At 56.0% G+C, this 13,874-nt stretch overlaps 1 protein-coding gene across 1 annotated transcript; it reads right to left on the reverse strand.

Moving 5' to 3' along the window:
* Positions 1-526: 526 nt before the first annotated feature.
* Positions 527-5,378, reverse strand: PODNL1 (podocan like 1). The gene is made up of 9 exons (XM_059060499.2): positions 5,100-5,378; positions 4,492-4,585; positions 4,148-4,212; positions 3,885-3,994; positions 3,437-3,593; positions 3,059-3,174; positions 1,953-2,610; positions 1,105-1,253; positions 527-975 (listed from the first exon to the last, which is right to left on the reverse strand). The coding sequence occupies exons 1-9, from the start codon at positions 5,376-5,378 to the stop codon at positions 825-827; spliced, it is 1,779 nt and encodes a 592-aa protein (XP_058916482.1). The 3' UTR covers positions 527-824.
* Positions 5,379-13,874: the final 8,496 nt, after the last annotated feature.

The raw sequence follows: 13,874 nt of genomic DNA on the forward strand, positions 1-13,874 counted from the left end.
CCCTGGGGGCTGATGGAGAGGTGCCTGCCAGAGGAGCAGGCTGGCAGGGGGTGCGCCGTGAAGGATGTGTGCTACGCGCACGCTTGCTGCGAGGGCGTGTGTGAAGGCCTGTGCCCGTGTCATGAGCGTCTGCGGCCCACCTGAGGGCATCTGCGAGTGTCTCTTCAGCTGGTGGCCTTGGGCGTATCTGGGTTTACACGTGTGGTCAGGTCATACGTGGCGGTGCTTGGTGACCCGTGTGTGTGTCTCAGGGCCTTGACAGCCAGCCCTGCCGCTCACCGGCCACAGGACCTGGGCCAAATTGCCTGACCCACTTAGCATCCCAGAGCTTCAGCTTCCTCTGCTGGATGCAGGGAAGATGAGAGCCCCTCCCACAAGCTGAAGGGCTCCTGGTCGGTGGTGAACACTTGAAAGGGCTAGGCTTTTTGTTGTTGTTGTTGGCTGCACTTAGTTCCCCATCCAGGGATCGAATCTGCGCCCCCTGCAGTGGAAGCGCGGAGTCTTAACCACTGGACGGCGAGGGAGGTCCCGGGCCAGCCTTTATTGTGGCTGTGTCCATCTGCACGGGCAGTGGGGGAGTGTCCAGCAGCGTTGGGGTTGCCTGCACACACAGTGTGCGAGCTGCACGGTTCAGTCTCTCCCTGGGCTCCCTGTGTGTCGAGGTGGCACCCCTGTCCCGGCATCCTGGCCAGCATGGGTTAGGCAGGCCCAGCTCTCCAGGCCTGGGAGAACCAGCTCAAGGCCCCAGGTTGGGTGCTGTCTCCTTAGTCCACAGCCCAGCAGAGCCCCAGGTGTCTGGGCTGCTCAGCTGGGCCCCTCCAGGCTCAGGGGCCCTCTGCCCGGGGCCGACGTGGGGCTGTGGGTGGCAGCTGGACCAGGACTGGCTCAGGGTTACCCGTTGTGTCCACCATGCGAAGGTGCGGGAGGCCCAGGAAGGCCTCGGGCGCTATGCTGGTCATGTGAAGCCTGTTGGCCCTGGACCGAGAGGTGGGCGTGAGGGCGTTTTTGAGGGGAGACTGCCCCCCCCCCCCGGGGCCTGCTCACATCCCCCACAGCCCTCCCTCGTCCACCTGGAGCCACCTGGCCCTGCCACCCTCAGGGCACCTGAGGAAGAGGGCACGTAGGCGGGGCGTGCTGAGGAAGGCTTCGGGGCCCACGTGGCTGATGCGGTTGCCCTGCAGGTGCAGCTCCTCAAGGGCCTCAGGCAGGTCGGGGGGCACGAAGGACAGCTCGTTGTGGCTGAGGTCCAGCACCTGGGCAGGCGGGCAGAGATGGCGCCGTGGCGGCCCCAGGCCCTGGGCCACCCATTTAGCCAAGCCCCAAACCGCTCTCCTCCCAGCCCGGTCCTTCCGCCTCCTCCCTCAGCTACCTTGTGGCTGCCAAATCCTGCCCTCAACAGAGGTAAACTGAGTCCCCTCTGGGGCAGGCCCTGTTCTAGGTGGCGGGGGCCCAGACAGGCAGGATCCCTGCCTGCTGTGGGAACCGTTGATTCAGTTAATCCCTCACAAAGATGGTACTTGCTTTACCTCCTGGTGCCTTTCTAACAATTGTTTGCTTATGACTGTTGCTGACTGCTTTCTCCCTAACTAGGACGTTTGTGCCAGGGGCCAGGAGCTGTGTCCTTCTGTGCCCAGTGGCATCTCCAGGACCTAGAGTAGCACCTGGCACCCACAGATGCCCTGAGTTCTGTGGCATCAACAGCGCTCAGAAGGAGCTGGAGGCTGGGGAGGGGGCGGGGTGGTCGTGGAGGACCAGGTGGCAGGGGCAGCGCAGGCAAAGGCCTGGAGGCTGGATCTGTCTTATCCACCCCAGGGCTGGCCTGCAGCGTGGGAGCGCTCTTTCTGGCATCTCAGGGCCTCGCAGGGGAGTTGCTGGGCAGGCAGGCCAGGGAGTGGGAGGGGCCGTGGGGACACCTGCGGGCATTCAGTGTGGCCAAGCAGCCGACCCCTGACCTGGAGGGCCTGCAGCTCATGCCAGGTGCCAGGCCCGATGTCACCCACACGCAGCCGGTTATGCGCCAGGCAGAGCTCCTGAAGCTGGTCCAGGCCGGCCAGCGGCTCAGGCTCGAGGGCCCGCAGCTGGTTTCGCTGCAGCCGCAGGGTGTGCAGGCTGGCGGGCAGGCCAGAGGGCAGCAGGGTCAGCTGGTTGCCGGCCAGATCGAGGCTGCGCAGGGCCCGCAGCCGGTGGAAGGCCCGGCGGTGCACGCAGGCGCTGGCCAGGCGGTTATAGGCCAGGTTGAGCTCAGCCAGGCTGGGCGTGGCGGCCAGATCGTGGGCACCCAGCGTGGTCACGCGGTTGTGGGGCAGCACCAGGGCCCGCAGGCGGCGGGGCAGCGCCCGGGGCACGCGGTCCAGCCCGTTGCCGTAGAGGTGCAGCGTGTGCAGGCCCCGCAGCGGCCGCAGTGCCCCGGCCGGCAGCCCTGCCGCCCCCAGCTGGTTGTGCTGCAGCAGCAGGTAGCGCAGCCCTCGCAGGCCGCGCAGCCGGGCAGCCTCCACCCGGCGGATGAGGTTGCGGCCCAGGTGCAGCACGGCCAGGGTGTGCGGCAGGCCGGCGGGCACCGCGGCCAGCTGGTTGTGGGACAGGTCCAGGTACTCGAGGCAGTGCAGCTTGCTGGCAGGAGAGAGAGGGTCGGCGTCGGGCTGGGCACCCAGAGTGGGGGGCCGGGTGGATCTTGGTGGGGGGTGTTGAGGACTGGTCCTGAGAGACGTTTCCAACTTGGGGGTGATAAGTTGAGAGATCTGGGTAGGAGGTAAACCTGGGGGTGATCAGGGCAGATTCCAGCCTGAGGGTTAGATGTAGGGGTGACCAGGACTCTGAGACGTTCACGTGGCAGCCGGGTCGTTGGGTGGTAGGACCGAGGCACGAGGTGGTTGGAGACAACGTACTGCCAGGTGCTTGGCCGAGCCTGGCCCATCATAGGCGCTCACCAAGTGAGGCCTTGAGTTAGGAGTCATACAGGGGTGGGGGATGGAGGCCTGGGCCCCCCAGATGCTGAATCCTCAGCCCCTACTGCCGGCACAAGGCCGCACCCCCCCACCCCCCCGTCCCCGGGCCCCACCTGAACGTGGTGGCATCCAGGCCGCTGTCCGTCAGCTGGTTGTGCTGAAGGTAGAGCTCACGGAGGCGGGTCTGGCGACTCAGGGCTCCTCGGGGCACCTTGCAGATGAGGTTGTTCTGGGAAGGGGGGAGATCAGGAGACTGAGGGTCCGGGACAGAGGGCAGTGGGGAGCCACAGAGGGCTCTTGAGTAAGGGACGAGGAGCTCGCTTGAGCCAGGCTGCCCACAGAGAGCTTGTGAGCAACCAGTGCCAGTGGAAGAGACTCAAAGACATTTCTGACGACTGGGATAACAGGGAGGTGGCGGGGTCCCCCAGGAGAGGGGTGCAGGGAGCCCAGGGAGGTGGGGACACGGGGATGGTGAGGTGAAGGAGGGGCACCTGCAGGTGGAGCTGCTCCAGCGAGGAGGGCAGGCTGGGCGGCACATAGCTGAGCCGGTTGCCGGAGAGACTGAGGGTGACGACTGCCTGGGAGCCGTGGAAGGCGTCGGGGGGCAGGCCCGCATTGCTCAGCTGGTTGTTGTGGAGGTACACGGACCTGAGGGGAGCCAGGCTCCGGCCACCAGCCCCGCCCTGGCCTCCCCACCGCCCCGCACCCCAGCTCAGGGCCACCTTCAGTGTGAGAGTGTGTGTGTGTGTGTGTGTGTGTGTGTGTGTGTGTGTGTGTGTGTGTGAGCGTGTGTGTGTGAGCGTGCGTGCTGTCTGCTTCAGTCTTGAGTTCTCCAAACGGAGCATCGAGGGCCCTGTCTCCCCACCAGACCCCCCCAGGGTGGAGAGTGACCCCAGGCATATCTGAGACCCTTGGGGCCTGGGCTGGGCCAGGGGCTACCTGAGCGCCGGCTTCTCCCCAAAGGTGAGCGGAAAGATCTCCGTCACTTCGTTAGCAGCCAGATCCGCGACACGGAGGGAGCGGGGCAGAAACTGGGGGGCCACAGAGAGCTGCGGGAGCAGAGCTGCACTGGTCCTGGTGGCCCCCCTCCTGCACCCCACCCCCGCCGTCCCATCTACACTCTGTGCTACGTGACCCCAGCCCGGCTACCCCCCTGTGTGTGTGTGTGTGTGTGTGTGTGTGTGTGTGTGTGTGGAGCTCACCTTGTTGTGGGCCACGTAGATGTGCTGCAGCTGCGTGAGGGACTCGAAGGCCTCGTCAGGCAGGCCTGGGAGTGAGGTGGGCGGTGAGGGGACCGCTGGTGGGGGGCGGGGGCAGGGCGGAGTCTGTGCTCCCACCCAGCCAGGGACTGGCAGGGGCTGCTCCAGGCCCCGCCCCCCACGTCCTCAAAAGCCACAGCCCCCGCCCCCCATCCCCTGAGTTTCCATCCTGCTCAGCGAAGGGCAGTGCTGGGAATCGCCGCAGACCAGTCCGCAGACCGAGCTGGGGAGGGAGAGAGCAGCGGGGGCCGCGGTGGGGAGGGGCCGCCTCCCGTTGTCCCCCTCACCCTCGGAGGAGATGAGGTTGTTGTGGAGATTGAGGGTCCGCAAGCCGCTAAGACGTGACAGCTCGTTGTAGGGGAGCTCCTGGAGCTGGTTGTTCTGTGGGGCAGGGAGGGGGGCGCTCACACCCTGACGCCCGTGACCCTGGGGGTACCTGCTTCTCAGCTTCCCGTCAGCCTAAGCAGTGGTGAGCTCTGACACCCCACCACCCTCTACTTGATCCCAAATGCCTCCTTACCTCGGAACAACCCTATAACCAAAAAGAGAGTGGCCCCCCAGCGCCCCATGCACCCCTACAGTTGATCTCAAATGCCCCGCCACGCTGACCCCAAGCAACCCCGTAATCACCAGACGTTGACCTCCCCGACACCCCTAAACCCTCAGCCCCTCCCACTTCCAATATCTATGCCCCTACCCTCCTCTCACCGGACACACAGAGCCCTGCCTTCACCCTCCTCAAGGCCAACTCGCATCAGTGCCGAGACCCTCAGGCCCAATGCCTCACCCCTGCACGTGGACCCCACACCCCATCACTCTCAACCCAACCACTCCCCAGGCTCCCCGCTTCCCCTGGGAGCTACCCTGCCCCCCCCCCCCCCACCCCAGGCCCCACCTGCAGGGAGAGGTGTTGAGCTGCCCTGGTGATGTTGTCCGGGAACACCCGAAGGTCCAGGCCGGCACAGTCCACTGTGTCAGCCCGGGGGCACGAGCAGCGTGGGGGGCAGGCCCGGGGTGGGGGCTGCGAGCTCTCCCCCGGGTGGGGGAATGAGGCGTCCTCCATGCCGAGGGCGGGTGGGGGCCCGGGCAGCAGCAGGCACGGCAGCAGCAGGCTCAGCCACTGGGAGTTGAGGGACGGCTCAGGGTGTCCCCAGCCTGGGCACCGGGTCACCATGGCGACAGGAGCATCCCCATATGGATGGGGGCGGGCAGGCAGGCCCCACCCTCAGACCCTCCCCGGCCCCAACTTACCATAGCCAACCCCAGGTCTGCCGTCTCGCTGGAACTGCTGACCAGGGCTCCCTAATGGAAAGCAGGCGGTCACCTCCTGGACGTTCTGCTGTGGCCACCACCGCCCCCCATCTCTTGGCACTGGCCACCCTCCCCCCCCACCCCATCCCGTTCTCCTAGGGGCTCAGGGGAGCTGGCCCACCCTTTCCCCACCCTGCGGAGGGCAGGCAGGCGCCGGATGGGGTGGTGAGGACAGGCCAGCCTGTCCCCTCGGTCCCACCCACCTCCCCCCAATCCTCTGCGCCCCCCCCCCACCCGCCGCCTCCCCAGCTCTGCTTGCGTAACCTTGGCCAGCCTGGGCCGGGCCACAGGAGCGAGGAATGTTTGGGGGAAAGCTGAGATTTGCCCTGTCTGGTATTTGGGCCAACCGCAGGAGTAGGGGTGGGGGCAGAGGAGTGGAGGACGCTTCAGGGCACAGGAGGGTCCCCAAGGAACCGGGGCTGGCAATGATGGGTCAGGGCAGGCCTGGGCTCAGCCTACCAGTCCAGACACCGATCTGGGGGCTCCCAGCCAGGTCTGCCATCTGGGCCCCTCCTCCCCCCTGCCAGCTGGCCTCACTGGCAGCCAGGCTCCCCCATCCCCAAATAGCCACAGCCGCCGCCCAAAAGGAAATTACACGTATTGAGGCACCAGCCTGTTGGTTAAGGATGTGCGCTCAGTGGCAGCCTGCCTGGGCTTGAACCTGGGCTCTGCCACCTCTCCAGGCCTTGGTTTCCCGCTCTGCAAAGTGGGGGAATGGTTGCCTCACCTCCCGGGAGTGGTGTGAGGATTAAATGAAATCATGCATAAGAAAGGGGTGAGACAGTGCCCAGCACATGCCAGGCCCTCAACAGCAGAGCAGAAGTGTGTGCTGAGGGGTGAGGAAGCCCAGCTCTGCCCCAGGTCCTATCCCCTGAGACATGACACTTACCCGCGAGACTTCAGACAAGTCATTTTCCTGCCAAACCTCAGCTTTCCCACGCATAAAATGGAGCTGACAGAAGACCCCTCCTCAAAAGGCGGTCACAAGGCAAAGGCAGGTAGTGGGCAGAAAGTTCCAAGCACAGCATCTGCCCCACAAGTGCTCAGCTTGGGTCAGAGTGGCTGTTGGGCTGGCTGCTCAAAGGGCATGAAGGGGATTGGGGTCCCTCAGAAACAGATTGAGATGAGGACTGAGTGCATTTCTCTGGGAGACAGCAGCTGTAGGGGAGCAGGGATGTGGCAGAGAGAAGGAAGGGAGCAGTCATGAATTGATGAGTTATCACTGGGGTAATCAACTTGCCTGGAACTTGCCAACTTTAGCTCTTAAAATCCTGCATCTGGGGAACCCTCAGTCCTGGTCACATTGGGATAGTTTGGTCACTCTTATAATTAAGCAAAGTCTCACTATAGGCAGCTGGGGCTCAGTCCCGCTGGGGAACCCTGGGGGATCAGAGTCATCTCACCCGAGGGGTGAGAGAGCTGGGGTATTGATCCTCCAACTCCCTCCATCAGTCACTGGTTGAGGGCTGCCCCCAAGGGATCTGAATTCCCTGGCAGTTTGGGTAGAGCAGACTCCAACCCTAAAGAGATATTACATGCCTGCTAGTGAGGCCAGAGGGGGGCATGGTAGGCCCCAGACAGCACTAACTTCAGGCGACTTGCGGGGGGTGTCAAGCCATGGGGTGATGGAAGTGAAGTATATCAGGTGGGCGGGAAGAAGGGACTAAGATGTGGAAGAATGATGGAGACAGAGGGTGTCTGTATTATTAATCCCTCTTCCACAGAGGAGGAAACTTGGACCCAAAAATGTAGTCATTTGACCACGTTTCCCAGGACTGTGCGGCCTCAAGAGAGGGGTCCCTCAGGGCTAGGACAGAAGACATGTCTTAGCTTCGACCAGAAGAGAACAATGGGCCCCACTCCAAGCTCTCCCTGTGGGACTGACCACCACTAGCTTGGACATTGTGTAGAAGCCCCTTAGTCTCCCTAACAGAGTAATGAGGACAGCCCCACAGAGTTACTGAACTACTGCACTGATCCTAACCCCAGGGAAGTGGCAATGAGAACCAAGCTGTGTGAGTTTCTGGCAAGCCTCTTAAAGTTGCAAAGGATAGAGAATCCAAGCCAAACTAACTAATACAAACGAGGGTATTTATTAACTCATGAATGGAAATGTTGAGGGGCTGTCCTTCAGGCATAGCTGGATCCAGGGACTCAAATGACACCTTCAGGATGGAGTCTCTCTCCACCTCTCAGCTCTACTGGCAGGATTCTCTGTGCAGTGCCAAGATATCTCCAGCTTTAGTCCAGCTGAAAGCCCCAGGGTTATATGTCATTGGCCTAGCTTTGGTCACATGTCCATCTGGAATCAGTCCCTGTGGCCAGAGAGATGGAATGTGCTGATTGGCTAGGAACATAATCACCACTCTTGTAAATGACCCACTGGCTTTATCTTCCTGCAACAAGCTCCCTTCTCTACACTCTGCCCTGCCCTGCTCAGGAGGGAGTTTCTGCAGGGACAGCAAAGGAGTATGGTCCACCAATGTAGAGCCTGGCAGAATCAGCATTTAGTACACCTTTATGAAATGCATGTAGAATTGTGTCTGTACATGTGAGGAAGTTTGCATGGGGAGGGGCTGTTGCTGTCTCTTGGTTTCCCTGAGGCTCTGATCTCAGAGTAGGGATGACGGTGGAGTCAGCAGGTTGCAGTAACACTGTGGGCAGCTAGTGCAGCAATCTGGTCTTATTTTGGTTGGTGGGAAGAAGAGGCAGCGTCGATGTAGGAGGGAGCAAGAAGCTGATGGAAAATGCAGTTTTTTCCCAATTAGAAGAGGAAAGGAGGGGTCTTAACTCAGTAGCAGTTAATGATCCCAAGGCACAACTTGGGCCTGCCCCTCCTCATCCCATGATGGCATCCAGCCTTGAGATACAGGCTAAGGCCAAATTCCTCAGTCAGCCTTCATCTGGCTGATAAGACCCTCAGGATCTGGACCCAGTCCATAAAATTACTGATATTTAGCCAGGCATATGGCTGCCTAGAATAAAGAACTACATTTCCTAGGCTCCCTTGCAGGTGGATGTGGCCATATGTAAGCAAAAGTGGTATGTACAACTTTGAGGAAAGAGGGGTGCTTTTCTGTTTCCTACTGATGGAATGTAGATGTGATGGCTGGAACTCCATCAGCCATTTTGGGCCATGACATTGCCTTGGGACTAGGGGCCTTGAATGGTGGAGCAACAAGATAGCACGAACCTAGGTCTCACATACCATGGAAGGCTGTGCTACCCATGGACTGACCAGTGTTTTGATCACCTCCTATTGACCCCATTGGTGAAAGAGGAATCACATGCCCTAAATAGTACAAGATGGCCAAACACATGACACCTAATATGGATACATGAGATCATCTGATGATTAGTTAGTCACATTCACAGGCCAGAATTGGAGGAGGGCACTGAGCCACATGGTTGGGGGTGCACTCAGCAGCTGAACCAAGAAGCAGGGGCTGTGGGAGATGGGCTTGGTAGTGACAAAAGGGAGGGGTGACCTCTGGTTCCCATTAGAGGATGTGATTGTCTTGTTTGAATAATTTCTCAGTCTGGCAGAGAGGTGAAACCCATTAGGTCAAGGACCACATGGGGTGTGGCTGGTCTGGCTGATAGAGAAACAAGTCAGGTGGTTGGGGGTGGGGATGCATATCTGACAAAAGCAGGGAAACACAGTTAGACCTTTGAGGCCCTACAAGGCTCAAAGATATCAAAGCAGCCCCTGGAATTTCAGGCTTTTCCGAACAACCAGCGCCAGTCATTTTGACCAGGCGTGAAAAAGAGGTATCTCTCTTGTTTAAGCCACCATTTTTCTCTCTTTTATTTCTTCTCTCCCCCACCAGCTTTTCTTTTCTTTTCTTTTTTCTCTTTTTTTTTTGGCCGTGCCTGAACAGGGATTGAACCCACACTACCTGCAGTGGAAGCGCCAAGTCCTAACCACTGGCCCACCAGGGAATTCTCCCCTCCTCTCACCTCACTGTAGAGCCACAGCATGCATGATGTTCACCAGGAGAAAGTCTAGAAGGAAAACAGAAGGGAGTCCAAGGGAGACCCCCGAGGGATGCTTATGCTTGAGGGGTGGGCAGAAGAGAAGCCAGCGATGGCCATGGAGAAGGAGGGTCAGAAAGGAACCTGAAAGTATCTGGTAAAACTGAAGATGTGCCTGCCACGTACTGGTTGGTGATGGTTAAATGTGTCAAATATAAAATCATAGGATAACATTTTATTGGGTCATGGGACCCCCCCCCCAGATTAAACATTCTTTCTGGGCACATCTGTGAGGGTGTTTCCAGAGGAGCTTAGCATGGGTATCAGTGGACTCAGTAAACTCAGTGACCCTCCCCATCGTGCCTGGACATCATCCAATCTACAGCAGCTCTGAACAGAATGAAAGACGGAGGAAGGAGGAACTCACCCCTTTTCTCTTCTCCTGCCTGCCTGCTTGAGCTGGGACATAAGTCTTCTCTTGCCCCAGGACTGGGAAGTATGCCTTCGGCTCCCCTGGTTCTCAGGCCTCAGACTGGAATTATGCCACCAGCTTTTCCGGGTCCCCAGCTTCCAGACAGCAGCTTGTGGGGCTCCTCCTCCTCCATAATCACTTAAGTCAATTCCTCATGATAAATCTCCTTTTATTTATATAGATTTTATATAAACACATAAAAGGATACACATACATATATATGTAAAAGGATATATAGCAACTGAATTATATATATCCATATATACTATATATACACATATTTTATATATATACGCACACACATTTTTTATATCTTTGTGTGTGTGTATATATATATTTCCTTGAACTGCATGAGTCCACTTATACATGGATTTATTTTTTTTTTTTGCGGTACGCGGGCCTCTCACTGCTGTGGCCTCTCCCGTTGCGGAGCACAGGCTCAGCGGCCACGGCTCACGGGCCCAGCCGTTCCATGGCATGTGGGATCCTCCCGGACCGGGGCACGAACCCGTGTCCCCTGCATCGGCAGGCGGACTCTCAACCACTGTACCACCAGGGAAGCCCTTATACATGGATTTTTTTCACTAAATTTGTGCTACAGTACCACACCATGGTGGGCTGAATCTGTAGATCCGGAACCTTGGATTTGAAGGGCCAACTGTAAACTTATACACGGATTCTCGACTATGCAGAGGGTCAGCGTCCAAACCCTCACACTGTTCAAGGGTCAAATGTATATACGTATATATTGGGCAGGCAAGATCATTCCACATAGCAAACAACCCCAACAGTTAGTGACTAACATCAGAGTCGGGCATCCCCACACCGCGATCTCAATAGATCAGCAGCAGGGCCTCGGATCCACAGTCACTCTGTGATCCAGTCCAACAGAGACTGCGCTGGCTTGAACAGCAGCCTCTGCGTGGCTGGCACAGTTGAAGAGAGAGACTCCCCATCACTTTTTCAGGGCTTCCACTCTGACGGGCCCCCGCTACCCTCCTGCTCGCGTCTCATTGGCAAGGATTAGTCACGTGGGCCTGCGTGACCGCAAGGAAGGGACAAATCGGCGTGGGGCTGGGCGGGGCACCGGGTTGGGGAAGAGGAGCAAGTGGGATATTCGGAATAGTACCCTCTCTGCGACACTCAAGGACCAGCCATCTCTTCTTACACAGCGCCAACACGTATGCACAAGGACGTTCCCTGCAGCCTCGTTAACTGGAATAAGAATTCTGTCTTGCTCTCCATCTCACAAGGCTGGCAACTTCACTTCATTTCCGCAGAGAACCCTCCCCCCCCTCACCAAATCTCCTGATCAGAAGCAAGTTTTTGGACTCTTGTTTCCTCTTCCCTGCCTTATGTTTCTTCCTGGCATTTTTCACATCCTAATTTATATTTCTGCCCACTGGCCGTCTCCCCCACCTGAATATTAGCTGCACGGAGGTGGGCACCAATGTCTCCCCAAACCTAGAACACTGCCTCCTGAGTACCAGGTGATCCATGAACATGTGTTGTGTGAGCGAGTGAAAAAAATCCGGTAAGAGGGGAATAGATAAACAGACCAAAAATAATGTGTCCTATTAAAATAATAGACAGCAAGATCTATGACGCACAAGGGACTCTATCTACACATATTGTATTCATTTCCTGTGGCCATTGTAACCAATGACCACAAACGGGATGGCTTTAAACAACATCAACGGATTCATTTCGGAAGTCCAAATTATTTATTTGGACTTGTGGAGGCTAGAAGTCCAAAGTCGAGGTGTTGGCAGGGTTGGTTCCTTTCGGAGACTATTTTGTCTCTCTTCCAGTTTCTAGTGGTTGCTGGCAATCTTTGCTGTTCCTGGGTTTGTAGCTGCATCATGCAAATCCCTGCCTCAGTTTCCACGTGGCCTTTTCTTCTCTCTCTGTGTGTGTCTGTGTTTCTCCTCTTCTGTCTCTTTTAAGGATGCCGGTCATTGGATTTAGGGCACACCCGGTTAATCCAGGATAATCTCAGAATCCTTCATTTAAGTGTATCTTTTTTTTCCCAATAAGGTCATACTCACACGTTCTGGGGGTTAGGACGTCAGCACATCTCTTTGTGGATCACCATTCAAACCACTATATGGATTAGTGTGAGTCGAGCTAATCTTGTGAAGAAAAAAAACGTTGCAGAGCCAGGCTAACAATAGCGATCACTTTCATAAACGAAACATTTTCATAAGTTGGCTGTCTCTGAGGGGAGAACTGGGTGGCTGGTGCTGAGAGGAGAGGGAGCTTGCCACCAAATATCCTTGTATATCTGTTGAATAAAAAATTTGATTGAGATATAGATGACATACAATAAAAATGAAAATATTTAAAGCATACATGAGTCAAAACTCATTTCTGCCACTGGAGATTATCATACTAAGTGAAGTAAGTCAGAAAGAGAAAGACAAATACCATATGATGTCACTTATATGTGGAGTCTAAAATACGACCCAAATGAACGTATCTATGAAACACAAACAGACTCACAGACATAGAGAACAGACTGGTGGTTGCCAAGGGGGAGGGGGTTGGAGGAGGGACGGAATGGAGGCTGGGGTTAGCAGATGGAAGCTTTTATACAGAATGGATAAGCAATAAGGTCCTCTGTAGAGCACAGAGAACTATATTCAATATCCTGTGATAAACTATAATAAAAAATAATATTTTAAAAAAGAATGTATATATGTATAACTGAATCGCTTTGCTGTACAGCAGTAATTAACACAACATTGTAAATCAAATATACTTCAATTAAAAAAAAAACTTATCATTTCAAAACTCAACATGGATGCACCTGTGAAGAAACCATCACCATGGTTTAGTGAACATTTCCATCACCCCCAAAAGTGTCTTCATGCCCCTTTGTCAGCCTTCTCTCCCTCCCTCCCTTTACTCCCCACCCCAGGCAACCACTGGTCTGCTGTCACCATAGATTAGGTTGCATTTTCTAGAAATTAATATAAATGGAGGGCTTCCCTGGTGACGCAGTGGTTGAGAGTCCGCCTGCCGATGCAGGGGATACGGGTTCGTGCCCCGGTCTGGGAAGATCCCACACGCCGCGGAGCAGCTGGGCCCGTGAGCCATGGCCGCTGAGCCTGCGCGTCCGGAGCCTGTGCTCCGCAACGGGAGAGGCCACAACAGTGAGAGGCCCGCGTACTGCAAAAGTATTTATTTATTTGGCTGTGCCAGATCTTAGTTGCAGCACGTGGGATCTTTGTTGCAGCATGCAGGATCTTTAGTTGCAGCATGTGGGATCTAGTTCCCTGACCAGGGATGGAACCCGGGCCCCCTGCATTGGGAGCACAGAGTCTTAGCCACTGGACTACCAGGGAAGTCCCAAACATATGTCTTTTAGAAACTTCGGTAAATATGTAGGAGTGAAATGGCTGGATCATATGGTAAGTGTACATTTAACTTTTTAAGAAACTGCCAAACTGTCTTCCAAAGTGTTTGTGTCATTTTCCACTCCCACCAGCAGTCTAAGAGAGTCCCAGTTCCTCCACATCCTTGTCAACGCTTGGTGTAGTCAGTCTGTTTAATTTTAGCCATTTTAATGAATGTGTAGTGGTACATCATTGTGACTTTATTTGCTTTCCCTTAATGACTAATAATGTTGAGTAACTTTTTATGTGCTTACTGCCCATTCTATGTCTTCCTCCTGCTGAATTTTCAGTCGTGTGAGTATAATACTTATTAAAAATCAAATGATCGCACCCATTAAGTTGGCTTGTATCAAACAAACAAACCAGAACATAGCAAGTGTTGCCAAGGTTGTAGAGAAATTGCGACACTTGAGCACTGGGAGGAATGTAAAATGGTACAGCTGCTGTGGAAAACAGTATGGCAGTTCCTCAAAAAATTAAACAGAGAATTATGTTCCAGCAATTCCACTTTTGG

Source organism: Kogia breviceps, chromosome 4, assembly GCF_026419965.1.
Source record: "Kogia breviceps isolate mKogBre1 chromosome 4, mKogBre1 haplotype 1, whole genome shotgun sequence".
Lineage (NCBI taxonomy): Eukaryota > Metazoa > Chordata > Mammalia > Artiodactyla > Physeteridae > Kogia > Kogia breviceps.

Coding starts and splice junctions, on each gene's coding strand:
- PODNL1 (XM_059060499.2), bottom strand. CDS start 5,378: ATGGTGACCCGGTGCCCAGGCTGGGGACACCCTGAGCCGTCCCTCAAC. Junction 4,213..4,491: donor CAACCTCATCTCCTCCGAGG/GTGAGGGGGACA, acceptor CCTCACTCCCAG/GCCTGCCTGACGAGGCCTTC. Junction 2,611..3,058: donor CTGGATGCCACCACGTTCAG/GTGGGGCCCGGG, acceptor CTCTCCTGCCAG/CAAGCTGCACTGCCTCGAGT.